Source organism: Microtus oregoni, unplaced genomic scaffold (assembly GCF_018167655.1).
Source record: "Microtus oregoni isolate MIOR12 unplaced genomic scaffold, Mior012 000013F_ref0000133, whole genome shotgun sequence".
Lineage (NCBI taxonomy): Eukaryota > Metazoa > Chordata > Mammalia > Rodentia > Cricetidae > Microtus > Microtus oregoni.
The window spans coordinates 34,840,794-34,867,071 of NW_024543072.1; the positions used below are offsets into that span (position 1 = coordinate 34,840,794).

The 26,278-nt window shown below is 40.5% G+C and overlaps 2 protein-coding genes across 8 annotated transcripts in view; one reads left to right on the forward strand and one right to left on the reverse strand.

The window, feature by feature from the left end:
* Positions 1-14,572: 14,572 nt before the first annotated feature.
* Positions 14,573-17,310, reverse strand: Mettl18 (methyltransferase like 18). Its single transcript, XM_041662898.1, has 2 exons — positions 17,196-17,310; positions 14,573-16,432 (listed from the first exon to the last, which is right to left on the reverse strand). Exon 2 carries the CDS (start codon positions 16,237-16,239, stop codon positions 15,139-15,141), a length of 1,101 nt encoding a protein of 366 aa, XP_041518832.1. The 5' UTR covers positions 16,240-16,432; positions 17,196-17,310; the 3' UTR covers positions 14,573-15,138.
* A 102-nt stretch (positions 17,311-17,412) lies between these two features.
* The window catches only part of CUNH1orf112 (chromosome unknown C1orf112 homolog), a 44,548-nt gene continuing 35,682 nt past the window's right edge, over positions 17,413-26,278 (forward strand). The window contains exons 1-7 of one of the 7 annotated variants that reach the window (XM_041662701.1): positions 17,451-17,776; positions 17,993-18,119; positions 21,464-21,491; positions 22,379-22,467; positions 23,378-23,482; positions 24,220-24,360; positions 24,938-25,100. In XM_041662701.1, the coding sequence (XP_041518635.1) occupies positions 22,417-22,467; positions 23,378-23,482; positions 24,220-24,360; positions 24,938-25,100 (460 nt within the window). In that variant the 5' untranslated portion in view covers positions 17,451-17,776; positions 17,993-18,119; positions 21,464-21,491; positions 22,379-22,416. Of the gene's footprint in view, positions 17,777-17,825; positions 18,120-21,451; positions 21,492-22,378; positions 22,468-23,377; positions 23,483-24,219; positions 24,361-24,937; positions 25,101-26,278 lie in introns of those variants that run through there. The other 6 variants (XM_041662700.1, XM_041662704.1, XM_041662703.1 and 3 more) reach the window with 6 other exon arrangements.

Sequence of the window (26,278 nt, forward strand, 5' to 3'; positions counted from 1 at the left end):
GAGAAGCTTCTGTAAAGCAAAGGACACTGTCACTAAGACAAAAAGGCAACCCACTGACTGGGAGAAGATCTTCACCAACCCCACAACTGACAAAGGTCTGATCTCCAAAATATATAAAGAACTCAAGAAACTAGACCGTAAAAGGCTAATCAACCCAATTATAAAATGGGGCACTGATCTGAATAGAGAATTCTCAACAAAAGAAGTTCAAATGGCCAAAAGACACTTAAGGTCATGCTCAACTTCCTTAGCGATCAGGGAAATGCAAATCAAGACAACTTTAAGATACCATCTTAAACCTGTCAGAATGGCTAAAATCAAAAACACCAATGATAGCCTTTGCTGGAGAGGTTGTGGAGAAAGGGGTACACTCATCCATTGCTGGTTGGAATGCAAACTTGTGCAACCACTCTGGAAATCAGTGTGGCGGTTTCTCAGGAAATTCGGGATCAACCTACCCCTGGACCCAGCAATACCACTCTTGGGAATATACCCAAGAGAGGCCCTATCATACAACAAAAGTATATGCTCTACTATGTTTATAGCAGCATTGTTTGTAATAGCCAGAACCTGGAAACAACCTAGATGCCCTTCAATGGAAGAATGGATGAAGAAAGTATGGAATATATACATATTAGAGTACTACTCAGCAGTAAAAAACAAGGACTTCTTGAATTTTGCATAAAAATGGATGGAAATAGAAAACACTATCCTGAGTGAGGAAAGCCAGACCCAAAAAGAGGAACATGGGATGTACTCACTCATATTTGGTTTCTAGCCATAAATAAAGGACATTGCAGTGAGAATTTTTAAGAATAATTTGTCTCAGGCCAGGCGATGGTGGCGCACGCCTTTAATCCCAGCACTGGGGGGGGGGGGGGTCAGAGGCAGGCGGATCTCTGTGAGTTCAAGGCCAGCCTGGTCTACAAAGGGAGTTCCAGAACAGGCTCCAAAGCTGCAGAGAAATCCTGTCTATCTGATGAATCTCTTGACAGTGAACATGAAGCAGTGTGACAAAATGTATGTTAGATGATGACTTACATTTTTAAACTACAAAACTTAAGGATTAGTAGTGAAATGAAAGGAACTCCAGTTAATATGAACTCTGAAAATATTCTCAACAGGAAAGAATTTAGGGTAATCTATAAATTATTTATATAGTAAACAAATCTGGTATATTTGGTTACATGCTTTTGTAGTTTTAGCACTCTGCTGGCTTCTATGGAATTCCCACTGGGCATCAGATGGCTGACTGAATAAACTATGATCAACATTTTGATATTTAAAAAAAAAAGAAGAAAAACAGGCAATTATAGCTCTGTGCAAAATTAGTATATTCAATATTTTAGGAATCTCAATTCTTGTGTGATGTCAAGCGTGGGAATTGAACTGTTCTAAGTTGTTCAGAATGACTACCAGAAGTTTCTGAGGCTGTTATGGCACGACTATTGGTACAGTGACTAACAAGGCCTCCATTGCCAGTGGATGTGGAAAGGAAGAGGTGCGAGAACTGTCTGAGAGGCCGAAGTTCCATCTGTGGTGGAACCATTGGTGCACAGGTGATGCTACACAAAGCCTAGGGCGGAGGGGCCAAAGCTGCTGCGCATGAGGAAGACAGCATCAGCCAGGGGGTGTGGGGCTAGACATCTAATCAGTCACTGGGGAGGCAATCAGAGAACTAATTAACCAGATAACTAATTAGAGGGTCTCTCCTTACATGGTGCAAATTAATTAATTGCAAAATATACAAACGAAAGAGATAACAAAATAAAGGACATAGGTATTGTGAATTATCTAATCTTGAGTGAGACATTTTGAGCACCTTGTTACCATAAAACAGAAGTTTTAAAATACTGAGTTTTAAAGGTAATTTATGTCAAGAATTTCCATAAACAAGGTTGAAAAGCAAATGAAAAACAGGGGGAAAATCCGTTACACACACGCACACACATACACACACACACACACACACACGTATGCACAACCATGGTCACAAATGTACAAATGCCCTCTCCAAACCCAAACAATAAATGCTCCCCATGACAAAACAAACTGCCGAAAAATTGATTCCGAACCAAAACAAAGAAACAAATAAATCTAAACCATCCCTATACATATGTGAGAAAAGCTCAACCCCCCTCTCAGTCACAGAAACATACACTGAAAAAGGAAATGGCTCTCTTCAAAAGAAGCAAAAGCATGCTGGAATGACATCCTATAAATGTTTCTGGAAAATAAAATACTTTCATATATCAGTGTATGTGCAATTGATTGCTATTTATTTGGGGGCAATAATTTGACAGCAAGCTGAGCAGTGGTGATGCACGCCTTTAATCCCAGCACTTGGGAGGCAGAGGCAAGCAGATCTCTGTGAGTTCGAGACCAGCCTGGGCTACAAAAGCTAGTTCCAGGACAGGTTCTAAGGCTACAGAAAAATCCTGTCTAGAAAAACTAATAATAATAATAATAATAATAATAATAATAATAATAATAATTTGACAGCAGAGATAAATGAAAAATAGTCATTTACCTATCAGCTTCACCAGCCCCAATACATACAGCAAGAAATAATAGATATCAAGAAAACATAAAGGTAAACACATAAAACAGCCTATCGTACAGCCCTTCATACTGCAAAACGAGAGTTAAATGTTTAAACTAGACAGATATACAAACTGAGTTTGTCAGTTATGGTGAAGTCACACAATAAGCATCAGACAGATAACGATGTCCAGCCCATCTTCAAACTATGGCTTTCCCTAACAACATTCTGCACATCAAGTAAGGCACATGGGAAGTGTCCAATCTCATATCGCGTTGGTTTTTGTTTTTTGTTTTATGTTTTTGTTTTGTTTTGTTTTTACTAAAAACCTTAAATGGTTTTCAGTTGTCTCAAGGAAAATTAAAATTCCTTGATGATTTCTTCAGACTCTATAATTTGATTTCAACTTGTGTTTCCAAGGGCGCTGCCCCAATCAGACTAAGGTTATGCCCCATCCTAGTCCTTCATTCTTGCCCTCTCAAACCACCTTCCTTACAAAAGTACTTTATCTCCAGTTGGCAGCTTCTGTAGCTCCAAGACCAATGTCTAAAGAGCCTACCCTAAACAGCCAGCTCAGGCTTTTCCTTCGAACCCTAAAAACGTGTTTCTGTTATTTGCTATGTAGATAAAGGTGCTTTCGTATTTACTGCTTACCCGGTAGGACTTAAAGGTCTTCAACATCAGGAGAAGTGTCAGCTTCGACCTTGTGCATAGAAGCAGTTTGGTAAGTATGCATGAAGGGTTAATCAATGCTTGGGAATATTCACAACTCCACAGAGAGTCGGCATTATGACTGTTCTCATCAACAATCAAAAGCGAGGAAACAGCAATTTTCCCATACAGGAAAACACAAGACATTGAAAAAAAATTCCCTCCAGTAGGAGCCAAACTACTTTTTGTCTTGATGCAACTCAGCAAATGGCAAAAAGATAGGAAACACTAATGAGTGGAAATTTGAATAAAGAAGGGTTTCTTATGAGGGGCATCATGACTAGACCACATGTTAAACTTTGCTAGAAGTACCGTACATCTGTTTCTTTTGTTTTTTTGCTTTTGTCTTGAGCAATATACACAATGCGAAGAACCCAAGTATTAGCACCAAGGACCTGATGGCTTCAACATCTTTCCCTTGCACTGAGGAATCAACATCATCCAGGAGTAAGTACTGCCCATTGTTACCCTACCTTCTGCTTAAGAGCTCCTCTGAAAGCTGTCTGCTAATCAGCACACATTTCCCAAGGTCCAGTTACCCATTTATTTGCCTTAAGGATACTGCTCCATCCCATCCCTGTCCCCTCTGATCTCCACGGTCCTCTCCATTGCTCTCCTTCTTAAATGATAATTCCATAGAATGGAGAGATGCATGATGAGGGGAGGGGAGACAGCAGTAGCAGCAGCAGTATTTCTATTTATTTATTCATTATTTATTCCTTTTATTTTATTTGTTTTGTTTTGTTTTGAGACAGAATCTCTATAAGTATTCTTATAACAGGATGGGAATGGTTGTTTGGCCTAAATTAAGAAGAATTTTAAATGAAGACAAAAATATTTGAGACAATAAATAGCCAGGGGAAACATTTGGGTAAGGGGGTGATATACTAAAACCCTAACTTTTCCTCAGGAGTTTTGGTATTTCTCCAACAGTCTCCTAGGAAAAGGCTGTTTTAAAGGAACCACAATACAGGTAGTAAGTTCTACCTAAACTGTCCTTCAGAAAGCCTTCTATCCTGTCCCCACTTTTACAACATCCTTATGAAGATATGAGGAGCCCTCTTATCTATAGGTTACCTATAGATGTGTCCTTATGGTTCTTGGGCCTTAAAGAGAAAGAAAGAAAGAAAGAAAGAAAGAAAGAAAGAAAGAAAGAAAGGAGAGAAAGAAAGAAAGGAGAGAGGGAGGGAGGGAGGGAAGAAGGAAGGAAGGAAGGAAGGAAGGAAAGAAGGAAGGAAAGAAGGAAGGAAAGAAGGAAGGAAGGAAGAAAACCTTATTGGTGGAATATTACGGATTGTACTAAAGCTTATGGTGCATCTTATACCGTGGGAGATGAATTCAGCATTAATTTCTCCTGTATGTTTTAGATTTTAAAAAGCTAGTACACGTGTATGGTTTGGTATTTTCTTCCTGAATTATAATGAAACGTCCTGTATGCTCATTTTGGAAGTTATAATCTTTGAAAAAGGGAAGCTGTTGGACATTTTAATCAGGAAAGAGGTGGGATGCAATTGACATTAGGGAAGCTGTTATCTTGTGATATGGGTTTCATGATTGGCATTAAGGTGAATGGGGCAATCCTTGATTAGAGCTAGATAAACAAAGGAAGCAATTGACTAAATATTGTCAGTCACAGTATCCAAAATTTTGTTTTAGTCAAATATGGAAATAAAAGGAAGCATGACTTACAGATGATATCTTTCAGGATAAAATCCTAGATGTGTGTGTATAAAAATCTCAATAACTGAGAGGTGAATGGGAAAAAAAACAATCTAACATTTGACCAAAGAAATCATTAGACAAACCTCTGTCATTCAGTGAGAGTGTGCACAGTCACAAAGGACAAGAGCCTGGACAAGGACTCGAGTCTGTCTGGCCTCTCTGTGCTCTGTGCATCACACCCCAACACCTGCTCCTTTTGTGGCCTCTTACATTTGCTTGATGCTGCTGCCTCTGAGATCCTCTTAGAGACAAAGCATCAAGAAAAAGCCACAGTACCCTAACTGAAGAAGCCCACAAATAACACCCAGCCTAGAAGGTTTCTCTAACTTTCCCTGAAATGTCTGTATTCATCCCAGCCCCTTTGATAGATTAAAATGAGCCTGGGGCTAAATCCCATTCAGCTACATCACAGTCATCCCCGTATAGGAAACAAAGCACTTTACACATTGATCTTCAAGGGAAGTAAGGGAACTCAAGAGTTCATGCTCAAAGTTTATTATGTGCCTTATAGAAAGGGCAGCTTTGACTTTGAATTTGGGGTTGTAGGTAGCTTTGTAAAAGAATGAAAATGGGTATTTGTTTGTTTGAATTCAAAGTACGAGGGTCAGTAAGACGGTAGGTAAAGGCACTATTTGTGTCTTTATTTTATTGTCGCGAAGCCTGACTGAGTTCAATACCCATAATCCACATGATGTAAAAGGAGAAATGACTCCTGTAAGTTGTCCTCTGGTATCCACACAGTGTCATGGCACAAAGAAAATAAAGTACTACACTGAGTTAGACTGTTCGAAAAACAACAAGAAGACTTAAAAAGCCTCCTCTTTCCTGGCGCCACCAGCTAGGCCTGCTTTTCCACAGGCTCACCAGGATCCTCTGCCACTTCCTTCTCCCATCCCTCCAGCTAGATCAGCTCCTTCTCACCGCTAGTGCCCACCCAGATCCTCTGAGGCTCCCTGCCCCAACCCCTAAGCCACCAGCCAGGTCTCCTTTTTCCAAACCCGAAGGCTTGCCTGAACTCACCTTGTGTATTCCACCAAGTAAGCCTGTGTCTCCTTCCCTCAGACTCACCGGTTTCTTCTAGAATTTCCTTCCCCGATGACACCACATAGATATATTCTTTTTCTACCCTCAAAGTTGCCCTGCTCCTGCAGGACTCCCCTCCCCCTATACTACCAGCTTGGTCCCCTCCCTCCTACCCTAAAGGTCCAGCTAATCCTTTCCTGAACCTCCAATTAGGCCTGCTGTGCCATGCTCTTAGCCCACCCTCTCCCCCACTTGTCTGGTACATCCCTCTCTGCCTATGTGAGGCCTTGTTCCTTCCCAGCCTGCAGCCAATCCATCTCCTCTGTAATCCATTTCCCTGAGCCACTGGTAAGAATCCTCTGTCATACACTATAGATCTCCTGGTTCTTCCAGGATCTCCCAGCCCCTCCCTTTAGATTGGGTCCATTCCTTCCCACCCTAGAAGTTTTTAAGACTTTCCATTCATAGCAGCCTCAAAAGTATCTTGAAATAAATCTAACCAAGGGAGCAAAAGACTGTGAAATGAAAACTTTTTTTTTTTTTTTTTTTTTTTTTTTGGTTTTTCGAGACAGGATTTCTCTGTAGCTTTGGAGCCTGTCCTGGAACTAGCTCTTGTAGCCTAGGCTGGTCTTGAACTAAAAACTTTAAGACACTGAAAAGAGAAATTGCAGAAAATGGAAAGACTTCCTATAAATCCTTCATCTACCTCCTATGCTCATGAAGCGGTAGGATTAATACCGTGAAAAGGGTCAGCCTACCAAAGTAATCTATAGATTAAATGAAGGTCCAACCAAAATTTCAATGTACTTCTTCCCAGAAATTGAAAGAAAAAAGTCTTAAAATTATTACGGAGACACAAAAAGACCCAGAATGGGCCAAACAACACTAAACAATTAACAGCACTGCTGGTGGTACCACTATCCTCTATTTCAAATCATGCTATGAGGCTATGATAAAATAATGAAAAAAATCTTGGTAATGGCATAAAAACAAACACACGGGTCAGGTAGTGATGCACACCTTTGATCCCAGCACTCATGAGGCAGAGGCAAGAGGAGCTCTGTGAGTTTGAGGCCAAGTCTGGACTACAAGAGCTAGCTCCAGGATAGGCTTTAAAGCTAAAGACAAATCCTGTTCTCCTGCCCCTCCAAAAACAAAACAAAACAAAAAACCAAACCCATTAGTTAATAGAAGAGAATTAAGCCCCCAGATACATACTAAAAGCAGCATTTTCCAAACCTGACCATCTGAATGTGGCTGACAATTGGGGCAGACTGAGAAACCAATGACAATGGCACTGGGATTTGTCTCTACTGCACGTACTGGCTTTTTGGGATCTTAGTCTATTTTTTTTCTTTCTTTTTTTTGGATTTTTTTAAAATTTATTTATTTATTAAAGATTTCTGCCTCCTCCCTGCCACCGCCTCCCATTTCCCTCCCCCTCCCCCCATCAAGTTCCCCTCCCTCATCAGCTCGAAGAGCAATCAGGGTTCTGAGACCTGTGGGAAGTCCAAGGACCGCCCACCTCCATCCAGGTCTAGTAAGGTGAGCATCCAAACTGCCTAGGCTCCCCCAAAGCCAATACGTGCAGTAGGATCAAAAACCCATTGCCATTGTTCTTGAGTTCTCAGTAATGAGGATCTTAGTCTATTTGGATGCATACCTTCTTAAGCCTGGATGGAGGGGGGAGGGCCTTGGACTTCCCTCAGACCAGCGTACCCTGCCCTCTCTTAGGACTGGAGGATAGAGAATATGCTTCAACTTAGTTATAAAGGAAAGGACTCTGAATGCATGGGCATTAAGACCAATAATTGGCAAATGGAACTCCATAGAACTAAAAACGCATCTGTGCAGCAAAGGAAAAATGCACTTACAGAACATGAAAAAAATCTTTACCCACTGTATATCTGATAGAGGGTTGGTGTCTAGAATACACAAAGAAATCAAAGTACTGCCAAGAAAACAAATAGCAATTTAAAGTTGGAGCATGAAACTAAACATGGTATTCAGAGAGAGAGAGAGAGAGAGAGAGAGAGAGAGAGAGAAATAGAAACAGCTGAAAAATATTTTTTAATGTTCAACACTTCTAGCCACTAGAAAAACACAAATTAAAACTAATTTGAGATTTTATCCTACCCCATTCAAAGCTGTTAAGAGTTCTTAAAAAAGCAGCATATTCTGGCATGGTTGTGGGGGAAGGAGAGCATTCACTGATGGTGGGAATGCAAACTGGTGCATCCACTACAGAAATGAGTGTAGGCTTCCTCAAAAAACTATCAATATTTCCACCCTTTGAGCCATCTATACGGCCTCTGGCACATTCCCAAAGGACTGCATACTCCTACTACGGAGATACTTGTTTATCTATGTTCATTTCTGCTCTGTTCACAGTTGCCAGAAATTGGAAATGACCTAAATGCCCACCAACTGACAAATAAAAAATGAAAACATGGCATATATACACAATGGGATATTATTCATATGTAAAGAGAAATGAACTAATGCAGGTAAGCGCATGGAGGTGAAATAAGCATTCTGAATGAGGCAGCCTAAAACCATGAGGCAGTAAACTAAGACGCCATGGGTGGGGAACTCAAAGGAAATGGAATAGAACATGGCTAGATCACAGGAGACATGAAGGGGAAGGGGGAAACTGGAATAGGGAGGGTTAAGTGAGGTGGGGGATGGGAGAGCAGGGTAGAGAAGAGAGCATGTGGAAGGAAAGAAAGAATCACAAAGACCTTTGAAAAAATGCCATGGGGGACTGGAGAGATGGCTCAGCAGTTAAGAGCACTGACTGCTCTTCCAGAGGTCCTGAGTTCAATTCCCAGCCACCACTTGGTGGCTCACAATCACCTATAATGAGATCTGGTGCCGCAGGATACTGTAAAAATAAATAAATAAATCTTAAAAAAGAAAGAAAGAAAAAATGCCATGGTAGATGCCAACTACTGTAGAAGCTCTCTAAAATGTATACACATATAAAAGGACTTTAAATTTTGTTACCCTAAAAAAAATGGAATATCTTCCAGACACCATAGACTGCCAAATAAAAAGTCCAATACCAAGTATAGGTTATCACTTTTCAAATTCTTGATCCATATGGTCTCATAGACCTCCCCCTTAAATAGCATAAGCTATTACAATTGCTGTTGGTTACCTATTAAAGCCACTCTCTATGAGATTATTGGGGCCAGTTACATTCAAACTATCATCTGTCTTGGTACCCTCAAGTTCACTGAGTAATCTTGAATTCAGATCCTCTGGTCTCTACCATCTGAGTACCGTGATTACAGGTGTGAGAAGGAAGGCTATTGTTAATCAATGAGCCAGCTTTACACCTGACTGAGGTCCTGTTACCAGGTGACTTGGAGCTTAACTATCTAGGGTGTTACCCACAGTCCAGGATCACTGGATCACCTTGGAGCCTATTACAAATGCAAAATTTTCTCTTCTATCCTAGCACCTAGAAAAAGGTTTCTCTGATGGCAGGTGCTCATTAAACACCCAATGAACTGTTCCAGAAATCAGACTTCTTCTGCCAGCCAGTCTCCCATGCTTATCCTTTATCAGTGTGAGGAGAATCCTCTTATAGGTAGACACAAAGACAACTGCTGCTCTAAGACGCCTCTGTTTCTTCTGTGTTTTAGTAATGTCCCAATACTGCCATTAGTCTTCCTTTTCATGTGGCTTGCTTGCCTATGTGTATACCAGGAAATTAGTCATCTTTCCCATTGAAATAAAATCTCGAGGCTTTAGGGTTGTCAGTGGGATAATGGAAGCCATCATTGAGAGAGGAGGAAAAGCACCCACCTAAAATTCCAAGTATGGGATTGAAGGAACCTGCCTTCAGCCTACGGTTCCTCACAAAGCAGTCCGTACTGGGCAGAGCCATCCCCTTACTATTAAACATAGTTCCTGGAAATCTTCAATCAAAAGAAAAGAGGAAAGACATCCTGGCTTTGTACTCAGCTTTCCATTTTCTGCACAAAACTCTCCCTGTCAGGTCATGCCCAGATAGTTGACACCAGAGGTATTTTCCTTCTTCCTCATGCCATTCCATGATTGCACCCTTTTGCTCAGCAGGCTGGCTCTACCAGAAACTTGCGGAGTATTTTAGCTAAACTACTCACTGCTGTGACGTAACAGGCAAAAGTTCCTTCAAGAAGGGAGACTGTGTTTTGGATCACAGTTCAAGATGGCCGAATGCATTGCGTTGGGGAGAGTGGGAGCCCGGAAGATGCTCTAGCTGTGGCGCTAACACCTAAGAAAGCTGTTCACCTTACATCTGAGCCAGGAGGCAGGAAGATGAGCTGGGCCAATCAGCTCATTTACCTTCCATTTTCTTCAGTCTAGGACCCCATCCTATGGGATGGCTCTGTCCACAGTCCTTCCCTCTGCAGCTAGCCTCTTCAGCTGATATGCTCAGAGACATCTTCAGAAATGTGTCTCTCAAACGAGTCTAAATCCTGTCTAGTTGACTGTGGAGATCAAACATCACATATGAAACATATTCATTAAAACTTTCCATATCCAACCAACATAGGTAGCTCTCCGCAAACGCAAAAATGTATTCATGTTTGTATCCCAGTATTTTTTTAAAGATTTTTTTTTTTATTATGTATGCAGTGTTCTGCCTGCACAATAGGAACCAGATCTCATTACAGATGGGTGTAAGTCATTATGTGGTTGCTGAGAACTCAGCACCTCCGGAAGAGAGCAGTTAGTACTCTTAACCTCTGAGCCATCTCTCCAGACCTGCATCCCAGTTTTGAGGTCGGTGTTTGATACATAAGTTGATTCTTAGAGGGTGACTTTTAAAAAAAAATTATAAGAGCCTAAGATAGAGATAAATTTGACCTAAATCTGCAAAGGATGAACAGTATATACTTTTACTTTTCTGTCCCGAGGATTCATCTTTTGTTTTCAGTTCCTAGGTTTCAATCCTGCAAGTCAAGTGCTCTGTCGACTGAGTTCTGTCCCCAACCCTCAGTGCACTCTTGAGAGTGTTGAAATATTAAACTAGAACCCTGGGACAACCTATGGAGTGGGCCCATCTTGGGCTAATTGGAATGTAGGCTAGTCTAGGCATAAAAATCTAGGTGTTTAGGGCCATTAATACAAAACTCCCACTGATGTAACAAGCATAAGGTGCCGAGAAGTCACTTGGGCTGTGTTAAGTGTTTCTTGATGGGATCTCACTAAGGCCATTGTCTCCTTTTCATGGAGTCATTGGCAATCCCAAACTAGCTCTTGTTTGAAAGTTCAACTATGAGCCTGGTGATCATGACACAGCTTTAACCCCAGCTCTTGGGAGGCAGGAGCTGGAGGATCTCTGTGAGTTAGAGGCCAGCCTATGAAAAGTTTCTGCACCCCAATAAGCCTCTCCACCGATTCAATAATCCAAATTAGACCAAATCAAATCAAATTAGAAAAAGCCCAATTTTAATAGATACCAATGCTCCCGGTTTGTTTTCCAGACCCACAGAGAGAAGACAGGAAAGGAAGACCAGAAAACCACATGTCTGTTCTCTTGGGAGGGGGCAGTTTAAATACCCTGTGGGTGTGGTCTTGAGTATCTCTGAGGAGGGGGTCATCTGTTTGGTGGGCTTTCCCAGGGGCGGGGTCTAAAATGAGGCAACTCCCAGGGAAGGGGGCTTGGGATGGAACTTCTACCCAAACATTCCAGATTCTCTGGATATAAGGATGCCAATGGCTGGAGTGAAGCCTGAAATATTCCAGACTCTTTGGGTATATGGATGCCAGGAGCCGGGGTGAGGCTTCCACCAAAACAGCCTGGTCTACAGAGTGAGTTCCAGGACAGCCAGGGCTACACAGAGAAACCCTGTCTCAAAGAACAAACAAACAAAATTCAACTATTTTCTGGATTCCAGTCAACCTCTTGGTTCTCTAATTACTGGCTCTTCATCCTTAAGCTAAACCATCTTACCTTTTCCAGCGTTTCCTGCTACTCTGAAGACAGAGTCTCACTATTCATTTGTGGCTGGCCTGGAGCTCACTATGCAGACCGGGCTAAACTCAGCTCACAAGGGCTTGGATTTATGTGTGCACCTCAATGCCTGGCCTTACTGTAAAGTTTATTTACTAAAACCCACATCTACCTCTGTCATTCTTCATTTCTCTCCTTCCCTTCTGTCTTACTTACTTTGTTTGGTCTTTGGCTCTTTGTGCATCTCTCCTCTTGTGGGAAACTGTACGTTCGAAGCTGTCAGTTATCTAGTGTTCTGTGTCCCTTTGTAGAATGTCACCCTTTATAAATTAAACTTGACAAAATGCCTTGATCAACAAAGGAAATTCACATGTCCCAGTAAAACAGTATACACAGGGCACAGATACGATTGGGGGCATGTCTGCTCATGATTTTGCTTTTATAAAGGTCCACAAGGAGTGCAGTAGAACTGGAAGCATTCTGACTTACTGAAGAGCACGATGGCAAACATGTCTCACGAGAAACACAGATCATCAACCAACGTTACTGAGAACGGACATTGTTGACTCTAGATACAGGCAATCCTTGATGGCTTCTTGATAGAATGGGACTGAAGGTAGATGTCAGAGCAAACTAGAGTTGTTTGGTTACAAAGGGAAGAATGCTGAGACCAAGTGTCTCCGAGGGTGGAGGGAACTTAATTCTTCCTAAAATACTGTAGAAAAATGTAAGCATTATGAAGGTTAGAGTACAGGCTCATTCAGGAACATTTCTGAAGAAAAGTATTAAAACTGAACTTCTTGCATTTGCTTTGTTGTTTAATTTGATGGCTAGACTAAAACATCTACGAGACATTCATAAATGATATCAAACAAACTGAAAGAGACAACGTGGATTTGGAATGGGCTCACAGAAGAAATGAAATATTGACAGAACACAAGTGGGAAGGATAGTTTAGACCCCACATCGTCGTTGGGGTAAACCTGATCTAGCTTTTCTATTTCTACTGAATTGCATAAGGAATCAAGATAACATTCTGAAGTTTGGGGGAGGGAGGTAATACATGATATCGGCTCCCATCTGGGAAATGAAAAGCAGTTAAGAATGTGGTTATTATAATGCTAATATTCAGGCATGGATGCATTTCCTGTTAAAGGAGACGAAATGCAGGTGTTTGAAACATCTGTACCACCCTTCCTAGAAATGTTTCTCTGTATTTTCCAGAGCTAAGAAAATTGCTCTCGCTGGGGAAATCCTAAAGGAATTTGAGTTCAGCAAAGCAAACAGGAAATACAATTCTGTTTGTGAAAAGCTCAGGAAACAAAAGCAAATCCCTAAAAAATGCACCTCCTGCTGAAGATTCTCAGATAATGGATGGGGATGTGGTGTGCCAGTGAGCTGATGGAATTTCCAGATGTATAGTATTCATCCCCATGAGTTCTATAGGCTTCTATGCTATGTAAAATAGATCCAGAATCTAGTGCATGTAAATTCTAGAAGTAGCAAGTCTGGATTTTTTTTTTTTTATTAGAGCAACTTCTCTGTTGAGCTGACTTATAACCCAAGTTATGATGGCAGTGTGTGTCTGTTTGTCTGTGTGTGCTTTCCTAAAGAAAAGTCCTCAAGGCCCCAGGAAAGGGAAATAGTTGAGATCTCCTGAGTAAACACACTGAATCCAAGATATAGCATGGCGTAGGGTTCTTCCAAGGAAGAAAATGTTTATATAACATGGAAGATCTCAATTTCATTAGTGAATATGAAAATTTTTGTTCCAGGTTCAACTAAAGCAGAACAATGTTTTCCATCCTCCCTTTCTTTCTTGAGGAACTTAGGGCCAGAATCTGAACTTCTTCTTCCCTATTTATCTTCCCTCCAAGGTCTCAGGGTGTCTTACTAGCTTACAAGAGTGAGAGTTAACTTTAAGTACTGTTTCTTTATTACCACCCATACATTTTGTTGTTGATGTTGAAGTTCTATGGATGGAACCTAGGGTCCCGTGCATCCAACACACACTCTACCACCAAGCTACACCCCTGTTGTCTGAGTTTTCTGTCCTGCCTGGCTCTCACAGTTGTTAAGTCCCATTTTTATCCTACTGCACATACTGGCTTTGTGGGAGCCTAGGCAGTTTGAATGCTCACCTTACTAGACCTGGATGGAGGAGGGTGGTCCTTGGACTTCCCACAGGGCAGGGAACCCTGATTACTCTTTGGGCTGACGAGGGAGGGGGACTTGACTGGGGGAGGGGGAGGGAAATGGGAGGTGGTGGCGGGGAAGAGACAGAAATCTTTAATAAATAAATAAAAATAAATAAACATAAAAAAAGAAATCACACAGAGGCCTACATTAGTTATAAACTGATTGGCCCATTAGCTCAGGCTTCTTATTAACTCTTATAACTTATATTAGCCCATTATTCTTGTCTATGCTAGCCACATGGCTCGGTACCTTTTTCAGTGGAGCACGTCACATCTTGCTTTTTCTGTGTCTGCGCTGGGACTGCAGAGGAACGGGCTTTTCTCTTTCCAGAATTCTCCTCTACTTCCTGTCTGGTTGTCCACCTATACTTCCTGCCTGGCTACTGGCCAATCAGCGTTTATTTAAAATATAATTGACAGAATATAGACCATGGTCCCACACCACATTCCCAGCCACTTTCACATTCTGTGTCAGATTCCTGTGAGTTCATCTTAACGCAGATTCAACTGCACAGCATGCTAATGCTTTTACACAATGGAAAGCAATAAAGAAGTCTTCCTAGATACATAAACCTTCAACCAAACACCTAAATTCAGTATTACTCAGGAATGCAGTCGTCCTTACTAATCTAGCCAGGCACTTCATGTGAACGAGGAACTAACAAAGACTGTAGAGAGATTCATAGACTTGATAATAAATGGGAATAGTCCCCGAGAATGTGTTTATGGAGCGTTAAAGACTGTAGAAAGGTCAAGTAGAATGAAGATGGAGAAAGACCTTTTGTACAAAGTGATTCAAGAGCTCATCAAATGCTCAGGCAAACTTGCAGTTTCACATAGAAAACACATGGCTTGTTGTTTTAATAAGCAGTTTTAATAAGTTTTAATAAGCAAAACCATACAAACACCATAATTTCAGAAAAAAATAATAAAAAAGAGATTAAACAGTCACAAGTTCTGGGTTCCTGTTTATTCCAATAGGCCACTATATATTAACTGGGATTCTTAAAAGTAATTTCAATTAGGACCCTCTTGAGACCCTCATCAATTATTTCAAGTGTTTTAGTCTCAAATACATTCCTTTCTTCTACAAACTCCTGAAAGAGATGAATGCCACCACCAATACCAAAATAATGTGCTTTGCTGGCCAGAAGCACCCGGCCATTTCTACTCAACAGTCTGAGGAACGTTTCATGCAAAGCGCTGTAATAATCTGGATTATAAATGGTTTCTGAGGTGAGAATGAGGTCATATTTTGCAAAGAGTTTTTCACTTAATACAAGCTTACAGAACTCAGACCACTCCCCAGAGAAAAACCGACATTTACATGTTTCTTGGGCTGCTTTTGACTTCCTTTGTCTTTTCCCTTCTGGCTCATTTACATCATTGCCCTCATCTTGCAAAGGGAAGTTAGCGACTACGTTAGGCAAGGTCACTTCGTCGATCACCAGACTGTTATAATCTTGAAAATGAACTTCGATAGCTCCTCCTTTAGACGCAGTTATTCCAAGCAATCCCGAACCACACCCAAGATCCAACACTTTTTGCCCAGCAAATGTCACTTTGGCCTTTGAGAAGTAAGTCAAGAGGTCAAAAGTACACTCCCAGATTTTCAAGCCTCCTTCATAGACACCTGGAATCAGATCAGAATGAGAAGAAAAGCTTTTTGAAATGATGTTTTCTCCAGGGAATTTCTCTTTCAACAAAACAGTTTTCACTACCGCTATGTTGACATGGGGACCCGACAACATTTCCGTAACGGTATTTTCTAAGACTTGATTTAAATCTTTAGGCATAGCATGTTCTTTAGCAACTCTCAAGAAGAGACGTTTTTCACATGCTTCCGGGTCACCTGACCCATCAGCTGCATTGTGGGTGTCTTCAGAGGAAGCTACATTTCCCATCGAGGATTCCCACAAGCCACTGGGAAGCAAGTCTGACGGTTCTGCAGAACACTTTCTGTCCTGCTTTCCGTTTTGACTTTTGGAGACCAGTGGTTCTTTTGATGAATCCAGGGTCAAAGTTCCATCTCCAAGGGGTGTTAATTTGTTTTCTACCTCCTCTTCTATACTAAAGTTGAATTGAAAGGCCATCCTCTGATTATATGGACACTCGCTTTATCAAAGGATGATGCTTCAACTTCCGGATGGGATAGAATGGCTTGATTCACACAGTCAATTAGTTCTGTTGGGATCAATGTCCGTTAGCTGCTTAACCACCCCTGGATATATTTAGAGAGGCTTCCAAAGATTTTTCAGGGGCCTTTGTTCCTCTTTCAATTCAGCCCTGGAAATGAGGAAGAAAGAGAGAGAGAGGGAGGGAGGAAGGGAAAAAGGGAGGGAGGAAGGAAAGAAAGAAAAACAGAAAGAAAGGAAGAAAATGATTATTTTTTTAAAAAGCTGTGCGTGTAGGGGGGTGATTTAGGAAATTACACAGATGCCGTGAAGTATCCATAAGTAATAGATAAAATATAAAAACAAACAAAAGAACAGCTATAACAGCAACCACCTTTACTAGAACAAAATACGAAGCCCAAGATTTTTATACAGGACAGACTAGCTACTCGGGGTGTTTTAGCTGTCCTATGCCCCCTACTTTCTGCCCCATCTTCATCTCTGTCTGCTAATCTGCCTCCACAACAGTTTTAGGTCTTATTTGGGTAAGAAAGACATCCATTTTCAAACACGTAAAGGTGTAATGTGGCGTTTAGAAATTCATCCGAACGGCGTATTTAATCAAGATCGTAATTCGAAACGGCGGAATGAATGAAGACAAGCACTGTAGAAAGTAAAATCGACTGTATAGAAACATTTTTAGCCTCGTAGCAGACTTTGTGTAACACCCGTTTTAATCTGCACACTTCTGGAAGGTGGAAGGTTCACTTGGCAGGAGCTGGACGGTGTGTGCGGGGAGAACTCGCACCCCTAAAATTATTCCTACTTTCCAACCCCCTGCACTGTGGGGCTGAGAGTCATTCCCGGATACAGGACCAGCTCACCCTTGACCCTACGCGCAATCTCAGAGCCCCCTGGCACCGAAGGTAACAAACCTGAGGACTTCAGGTCTCAGCACTCGAATGACAGAAGTCAGGGTGAATGAAGTACCGGGGTGTCCGGAACTCGTGGAGGAGCTTGCCGTGGGCACACCGTGCACACCAGCGAGATGAGTCCTCCGACGGCTAGAGGAGACTCTAGGCGCGTGGGGGCGAGGGGCCGCCTCTCTATGGTTGCGTGTGGGCGGAGCGCTCTCAAAGGCTGCCGGGACAGCGTGACCGCGGTTCCAATCTGTGGCGGGAGTTGCACGGATCCGTTCGTGGCTGACGGCGCAAGAATGTCTCAGGACGACGAGGCGGAGGCGAACCGGGCCCTGCTGGATAATCTCAACAGTTGGTCGCGGGAGGTGTGCCGCCGGGAGCTGCCTTCGGTGCTACCCCGGCTCGTCATATCCTTGGAGGACGCTGAGGGGCGGGCCGCGAGCCTTTTGCCGCGCGGGATCAGGCGGCCTGTGGCTGGGCTCGAACTCTAGGCGTTTACGAGGAGGTGGCGGTGGAGGGAGCGAGGAGGACAGCGGCGGGTGCAGGGCCTAGGCCCGCCCGGCGTTGTCGGACGATTGCCACTGGAACTGTTGGAGGTGACTGGCGTTCTCACGCCTTAGTGTGTTCCTCTGTCCCTTAGTTTCCCCATAGACTCGCTGCCGAGTGTGAGAGATGCCAGGCGCTGGCGCCCAGTATCTGGAGTGTGAGAATTGAAGGTTGTAGTTGTAGTTATTCCGTGAGACCACATCTTTAGAGGATGTTCTGTAAACAAAAAAATGCTTTCTCCTTTCAAACCCCAGTTTCCTTTTTAGCTAGAAAGCGTCGCTGCAGGTTTTGGCTTTAAATGCATCGGAATTGCGCGCTGTCGGTGGAATGATACTTAGTGTCGCGCTTTCTGTTTATAATTGTAACCGGATTCGACCCCCTTCATGTTAAAAGGTGATCTTAGTATTATGTCTTCGGTTTTACCTTCTATATAACATTACACACACACACACACACACACACACACACACTCCAAGACCAAACGACCATCACTTACTTTCTCGAGAGTGCAAACCTGCACGAATGATGTTTCACAATAGAGCAAGTATTTCTACCATGTTAAAATCATTCCTTAAATGGCACTAAGGTCCGTTTTTTTTTTTTTTTTTTTTTTTGTTTTGTTTTGTTTTTTCGAGACAGGGTTTCTCTGTGGTTTTGGAGCCTGTCCTGGAACTAGCTCTTATAGACCAGGCTGGTCTCGAACTCACAGAGATCCGCCTGCCTCTGCCTCCCGAGTGCTGGGATTAAAGGCGTGCGCCACCACCACCCGGCTAGGTCCGTTTTTTTATACTCCTTGTGTGAATATGGAGTTATTTTGCTTTCTATATAAAGTCTTGCTGTGTAGCCCTGGCTGGTTTGCTACCAGCTACACACAGCAGGCTAGTTTTGAGTTTGCAGTGAGCCTGCGTCTGCCATGCTCGAATTATATGTGTGCCAGCCTGGAAGGCTGTCTTTGTGGAATTTCCTCCTGGAAACAGCTGTTTTACTACGTTTATTTATGTAATGTGTGCTTGCTATAATGCTAGGCTTAGAGGGATGAAAATAGAGCGTTTTTCTCCGCCAATCTTACAGGAGCCCTCACTAAGTTCAAAGCACCATTTCTATCTTTCCTTGCTGCCTACTGAGAACTTAGATCTCACTTCCAGGTTTTCTTCTGTAAGTAAACCTTGAATACTCATTTGTAACCAGCATATTGTGGCTTCTGATTCTAAATTACTTCTTGAATCCTCCTGTCTCCCCTGCTGTCACTGTGAGTCCAATCTTTATAATCTGGGCTCGTAATATTTTCCTTGTTTCTACATAATTCTTCTATAATCTATTCTTACAAACTTTAGGGTGGAAAGTAGCTCACTTTATTTCTCCTTCACGTACCTATGTGACTTAGTTTTTTTGTTTTGTTTGGTTTAGGCTGGCCTTGAACTCAGAGATCACCCACCTGCCTCTGCCTCCCCAGTGCTGGCATTAAAGGCATTAAAGGCGTGTGCCACCACTGCCCTGCCTGTGTGTCTTAATTTTAAGAATACAGTTTGAACATTGCCCATAATTTGAGCCTGTCCCTTCCTTTATACCTAGCTAGGTAGCTACACTCAGTCCCCAAGTTGACCTCCTTCAGAATCTTTGTTCTCAGCCTAATTTGTTTTCCAGCCTTTTCAACATCTCATTCCAGTCTTCTTCAGAGTACTTCCTTAAAGGAGCCATTTCACAGCCCTCAATCTCAGGTAGCTCCCCGAAACCTGTTTTAGGATTTCGATTGCTGTGGTAAAACACCATGACCAAAATGGTTTCATCTTGGTTGATAAAAGGGTTCACTTGAGCTTGAAATTTCATATCCCAGTCCATCATCAAGACAGGAACGCAAGCAGAGCAGGGAAGAGGGTTGCTTACTAGCTTGCTCCTTGTGGTTTGTTCAGTCTGCTTTCTTAGAGCACCCAAGACCACCAGCCCAGGGGAGTGGTACTGGCCAAAGTGGGCTGGGCTCAAACATCAATTAAGAAAATGTACTACAGCTGGGCGATGGTGGCGCACGCCTTTAATCCCAGCACTCGGGAGGCAGAGGCAGGCGAATCTCTGAGAGTTCGAGGCCAGCCTGGTCTACAAGAGCTAGTTCCAGGACAGGCTCCAAAACCACAGAGAAACCCTGTCTCGAAAAACCAAAAAAAAAAAAAAAAAGAAAGAAAGAAAATGTACTACAAATCAATTGATTGAAGCTCATATGAGCTCAGACTGAAGCAGCAAGCATAGGGCCTGCATGGGTCTGCACCAGCTTCTCTCTCTCTCTCTCTCTCTCTCTCTCTCTCTCTCTCTCTCTCTCTCTCTGTGTGTGTGTGTGTGTATTATAACTTTCAGCTTAGTATCTTTATGGGATTCCTGCATAAGTGGGTCTCATTTTTGTGCTTTCTCCTGTTGTTTGTCTTGTCCAACTTAGATGTGATAGTTTTTGTTTTATCTTATAATTTATTTTGTTAAGTTTTGTTATCTCTTAGAAGCCTGTTCTTTACAAATAAGAGTCCGAAAGGGAATGGTTCCTGATGGAAGGAGAGTGAAGGAGGAACTGGGAGGAGTAGAGGGAGGGGAAACTGTAATCAGGATATATTGTATGAGAAAAGAATCTACAGACTAGCCAATAGGCAAATCTTACAGAGGCATTTTCTCAGTCTAGAGTCCCTTCCGAATGACTCTAGCTTTTGTCAGTTTGACATAAAACTAGCCAATACACCACTCTGTTACATTTATGGCGTTTATGGTTTTCTGGAGACCATTTGATCCTTATTTGCTCCTTCCCCATTTTTCCTCCTAACTGTATTGTGTAGAATAGAGTCAGGCATTTGGTTTTGTTCACTGTTTTATCCTCACCACTGAGAAGAGTGACTGGCACATATGTGTTCACTAATAATAACTAGATATCGCAAGTAGGTTTGCAACATTTAGTATTTTATTTTCATTCTGTAGAACAAATGGAAGAAAAGTGCAATATATCGTAATCTATCACCTACCAAAATTAGCTTATTTTTTACTTTATTATTGTCCAGTCATTATCTGAATATTTGTGTACTTATAAATTAATTGTGAAGTAGCAAGCTTTCTGAATTTAAACTGGAATTGTTCCAGTTGGCAGATTTTACTCTCCAGAACTAAAAATTTTGGGGTTTCCTCATTTTGCTTGTAGTTATAAAATATGCAAAGTAAAAGTTCAGAAGAGGGGTTTTTATGATAGTTACAGGTAACTTCTTGACATTGTACAAGAGTTCTTTCTGCTTTTACAATAAAATATTTCTAATAATTCTAAGTGATGTAAAAGTATAGTTTATACTGTGTTTATTGTTAACCCTCATATCATAATTAAAAGTTGCAACAATTTGCAAGATCCTGCTACAACAGAAGATTTCAGTCTGGTAAGGTTGGTGCGATAGACATGTAAGTAACATGCAGTTAAGCCAGAGACAAAGGGTAGAAGTGCTAAGGAGAGTCTTTCCGGTCGTAGAGCCTGAAACTCTGGATTATCTTCCACCAATCCTGAGTATCTCATGACTTAGTATAAAGTTACTTAGCCTTAAGTAATATTGAATTCCTTTAACATTTTCACAAAACCTTTATTCATATGATAAATGTTAAATTTTCAGAGGTCAAAGAAATAAGGGCTTTGTGTATATTTCAGTCTTTTAGGGGAGTATTGGTAAATTTTAAGAGTCCCTTTTGAATTTATTCCTTAATTACTTTTTATTTACTTTATGTATCAGCATTCTGAGAGATGGATTGAACATATACGTAAGTAAAGTTGTTTTGTGTATTTGATGTTGTGTATGTCAGTAGATGACTTTGCAGATTTATGTTACCATCAACGTAAATCTTTATTGTAGCTTTGGTAACTTCCTGTTACATAAAATGAGCCAATTCCTTCCAGTCATAGTGTTTTTAAGTTTTGAATTCCATTTTTGATGATGTATAAGCACATTGAAATTTTATGCTGTGATAGGACCAAGAAAACACCAGTTCAGTCTGTTAGAACCTTCAGCCTCGTAACATACTTAGTGTCATTTAGAAAGTGCTCTGAGTTAGGAAAAGCTCATTGTCTAGATGATGACAAATTCGTCATTTGGAAAATTTTTACTCTCATCTCCATCTGTTTTCATGATTTCTTATAAGAAATCTGTTTTCTGATGTCCATGCATACTATGGCATTTGTGTGCATTAACTTAAACATACAAACATGTACACAGACAGAATCCCTTTTAGAGAAGAGATTATGATGGGAGCTATGTCATTTCAATCCGTACATTTCTGTCAGCCTTGCTCTATGAGTCATTATATTTATCTGTTTATATAATTGCTAAATTTTGAATATTTGCCATTTTGGAAACACATTTTTTAAAAAAAATGTATTTTAATGGTAGTGAATCCTGTTGAGAAGAGGTATGCATACCCTTTTAATTTATTTAGCTTGTCTTCAGTTGCTGGGTGTAATGACTGCTTTTGTTTTCTTTCTTCCCTTTTTCTTGTATTATACTTTTTACAGTGAAATACTTAAGTTTCTCTGTAGATTATGGTATTTGAGACTTGCAATTTTGGGTTGACATTGTTCTCATATTTGAAAAAGGACAGTTACTGACTGACATGGTATCATAGTTTTCAAAATATGTTATTTTGCTTTATAGGAATTTTGAAAATCATTACTGATAATTTTTTGCCCCATATGAATCACCTGACACTGGAACAGACTTTCTTTTCCCAAATTTTACCAAAGGTACAGTTTTGTGGTAATTGCATACTATAGAAGATATTAAAATCTGATCTTAACTTTATATAATCTGTTCCTAATTTTCTTAATTCTCTTATTTTTCTTATTTATCAAATATATTCAAGTGCAAATAAATAGTAAAAATAGTTCACTTTTGTGCTAATTTGAGATATCCTTATAATAATACAACTAAGCTTTTTTGTATCTAATGTTCTGTAGTATAACATTTCATTGCAATGTGTTTAATTTGGGAATAGATAACTGTTCGAGTAGCTTCATAAATCTAGTTGCATGATGTTTTTATTTGTGAGTTCATTACTATAAAGTGATTTTTATATTTAAAAGGGTGAACTAGTCAAAATATTAGTGAGTACCGCCTAGTGGATGTCACACACCTTTGATCCCAGCTCTTGAGAGGCAGAGGCAGGCAGATTTCTGTGAGTTCAAGGCTAGTCTGGTCTACACAGAGAGTTCCAGGACAGCCAAAGCTCCATAGAGAGATCCTGTCTCACAACACAAAAACAAACCAAATATATAAATGAGTTCTAAATATAAGACTCAATATAAATTCATAACCAATACCAAGAAATGCCCTTGTAAATGCCACAGGTTATTGGTTGATTAGGGTTTTTTGTTATTTAGAGTAGTACTTGGCGCTTGTTACACCCTCAGATGAACTTTGAATGAATTATTTTTCTATTACTAAAAACATTCACACCACAGAAATGAAAAGCAAAGTAAGACTTGGGGCTTTGTTTAGGGACTCTGTTGTAGAAGTACTTTTAAATTAGGACCAGTGGTTAACTGACAGTGGATAGTTGGGATTAATCAGGTCATTGTTATGTTTTTTTCCTTCAAAGGTGTCTTTTTTTCTAGTGATTTCTAGTCCTGTTTATAAGCTGATTTGTTTTCACAGACTATGAAATTATTTGATAAAATGATACGTGAATTAACCACTGAAGCCAGAGAACTCTCAAGCCAAAATTTAGAAATTCAGGTCACTCTAAGGAATATTTTACAAGTAAGTAAGTATATTAGAAAAAGAATGGAGCTGGGTGTTGTGACATGCTTAAGGCAGGAGATGCTTCTGTTTAAGGGCAGATGGGGTTATACAGTGAGATCCTGTCTCAAAAGAAAAAAAAAAACTGAGAAGTTTTTTATAGCAGGGTGGTGCCTCATGCCTGCCTATTGTACTAGGGAGGTTGAGGCCAGTCAGGGTTAGGGAGTGAAATCTTGTCTTCGAGAAAACAAGACAAACCATTTATTCTTCATGAAATGGCATAATGCTTGAATTAAATTTATGGACTTAAATACATATTAAAGGTCAATTTCTGAATTTTTAAAAAAGATTTATTCATTTATTTATTATGTATAGAGTATTCTGCCTGCATGTGTACCTGCATCCCAGAAGAGGGTACTAGATCTCATTATAGATGGTTGTGAGCCACCATATGGTTGCTGGGAATTGAACTCAGGACCTCTGGAAGAGCAGTCAGTGCTCTTAACCTCTGAGCCATCTCTCCAGCCCCAATTTCTGATTTTTTTTTATATAATTTTATGTTAGTTGTCTTAGAAGACAAATCAAGATAGCACGCTGAATTTCATTGTGATTCTGAGTGGTGTTCTGAGAGAGTGAAGTTCACTGAAAAGAGAGGGGCACATAATGTTACTGCTGTAGGTCCAGCACTCAGAATGCTATCTAATTCCTTTGTTGCCTACATAAAAGTATGTCTTGAACCAACCTTTCCTTTCTTCCAGACAATGGTGCAGATCTTAGAAGGCCTTACAGGATGTGTTCATCATATTTGTACCACACAGCAATCCATCAATCTAGAAAATATTCATAGTCTTCCCTCATCCATCCTGCATATAATTAAAAAGACATTTGTACATTGTAAGGTGAGTAGTGGGTCTATGTAGAGTTTAAATAGCCTGGAATCTGTAGGCAGAAGTGCCAGATAAGTGTTTATGCATAAGGTTTTACATTTTAGTTGATAATGGGATAGACTTTTCTGGAGCAAAGATAGACTTAATTGTTTCACAAGTGATTAGAAGGTGATTTTGGAATTGAATTTCCCCTTCCTTAAAAAAAAAATGGTTAAGATTTATGTGTAACCACAGGAATCTTGAAATTATTTTGTTAGATAGCAAAGTGGGTTACTTAATTTAGTCCTTTTTAACATTACTGAGGCAGCTGGAAAGCACAAAAGATGGCTTAGAATTTGTAGGGCACAGGCAGTTTTGTTATCAGTGTTTTGGGGTAAATGTCAAATTGCTCATTAACAAGACTTGTGCATGGTGGTAGGGGGCTAAAATGTGCACTGTTTACATTCCTGCATCTATCAAAGTGCATTTAGTAAAGTGTGATTCTGTCAGAACTTAAGTTTATGATCTCAGTCTCTGATAGTATGGACTAAAGTAAATTGGAATTTTGATCTGTTTGTGATCTGTTTCTCTTTTTATATTTTATGGTCAGAATAGCGAATCTTTGTATTCTGGACACTTACACCTACTGTCAGACCTCCTCCAGTCTGTTTTCAGGGAGGCCTATTCTCTCCAGAAGCGGCTGATGGAACTGCTGGACAAGGTTTGCATGGGCCCTTCAGTAGATGAAAATAACACTTTGGTGATGGTAGAAGGTGAGCAAAGAATTATTAATTAGAATAGGGTGAAAATGGCTATAGTTCATTAATCAATTAAATCATCAAACTAATGTTTCTCTTTATGCATGCTTTCTTGCTTATGTATAAAAATAATATAAATCTCCCTAGGTAAATTTTTGGTCTTTTAAATTTGTAAAATTTAGTTTTTATACTTTATTATCAATCTGAATATCCAGTAAAATATATAGTATGTAATTTCCATGCAAAAGATTTAACAAATAAAGGATTTATGTAACTTTATACTCTTTAAGCTACTCTATAGTCTGAGAAAGCAGTCTTTAGTTTTTTTTCTCTTTAACCCATAACAAAAAGTGTGGGGGGAGGGAGCTAAACTCCTTTCTGGAATTGTGTGTGTGTGTGTGTGGGGGGGACTTTTGAATGTGTACATGTATACCGACACACATTTATTATAATAAATATCTATTGGGGGCTGGAGAAATGGCTCAGTGGTTAAAAGCACTGGCTACTCTTCCAGAGGACCCGGGTTCAAGTCCCAGCACCCACATGGCAGGTCACACCTGTCTGTAGCTCCAATTCTTGGGGATTCAACACCTTTACACAGACACACATGCAGGAAAAACAACAATGTACGTAAAATAAAAATAAATAAATTATAAAAAATAATAATAAATATCTATTTTACATGTATTATACTCTATTATTTCTTTTTCTTTTTTGGAAATTAAGCCCAAGGCCTTGCACATACTATTTCATTCTACAAACTTGTTAAATGTTAGCCAGGTGTGATGGCACAGGCCAGCATAGCACTTCGGAAGCTGAAGCAAGAGCTTACAGGTTCTAGGTGGCCTAAGCCACATAGTAAAGCCCTGTCTCCCAAACACAATACAGAAGTTACTGATTGTAATCTGTGTCATTGATTTCATCGCTTATTAATGATTATGATCTAGAATTTTAAAAATAATGCATTAATGTAGGAAAGCAAAGATTATATTTCTAACTTTACTGTTAAGAGTATAGGTTGATTGTGGACCAATATTGGATACCTTTTGCTCTCTAAGTAATCAACCTGAAAATCTGTTGTTCAAAATAGTGTTTGTTTATTCACAATCCCATGTGTTTCAACTTAGACTGGCATTATCTGCAGTAATTTTCTGTGCAGCTAGCTCATTCCTGCATATGACTAAGAACGTCCT

Bases quoted from the DNA above. Each gene is read 5' to 3' on its own strand.
- Mettl18 (XM_041662898.1), bottom strand. From the start codon at position 16,239: ATGGCCTTTCAATTCAACTTTAGTATAGAAGAGGAGGTAGAAAACAAA.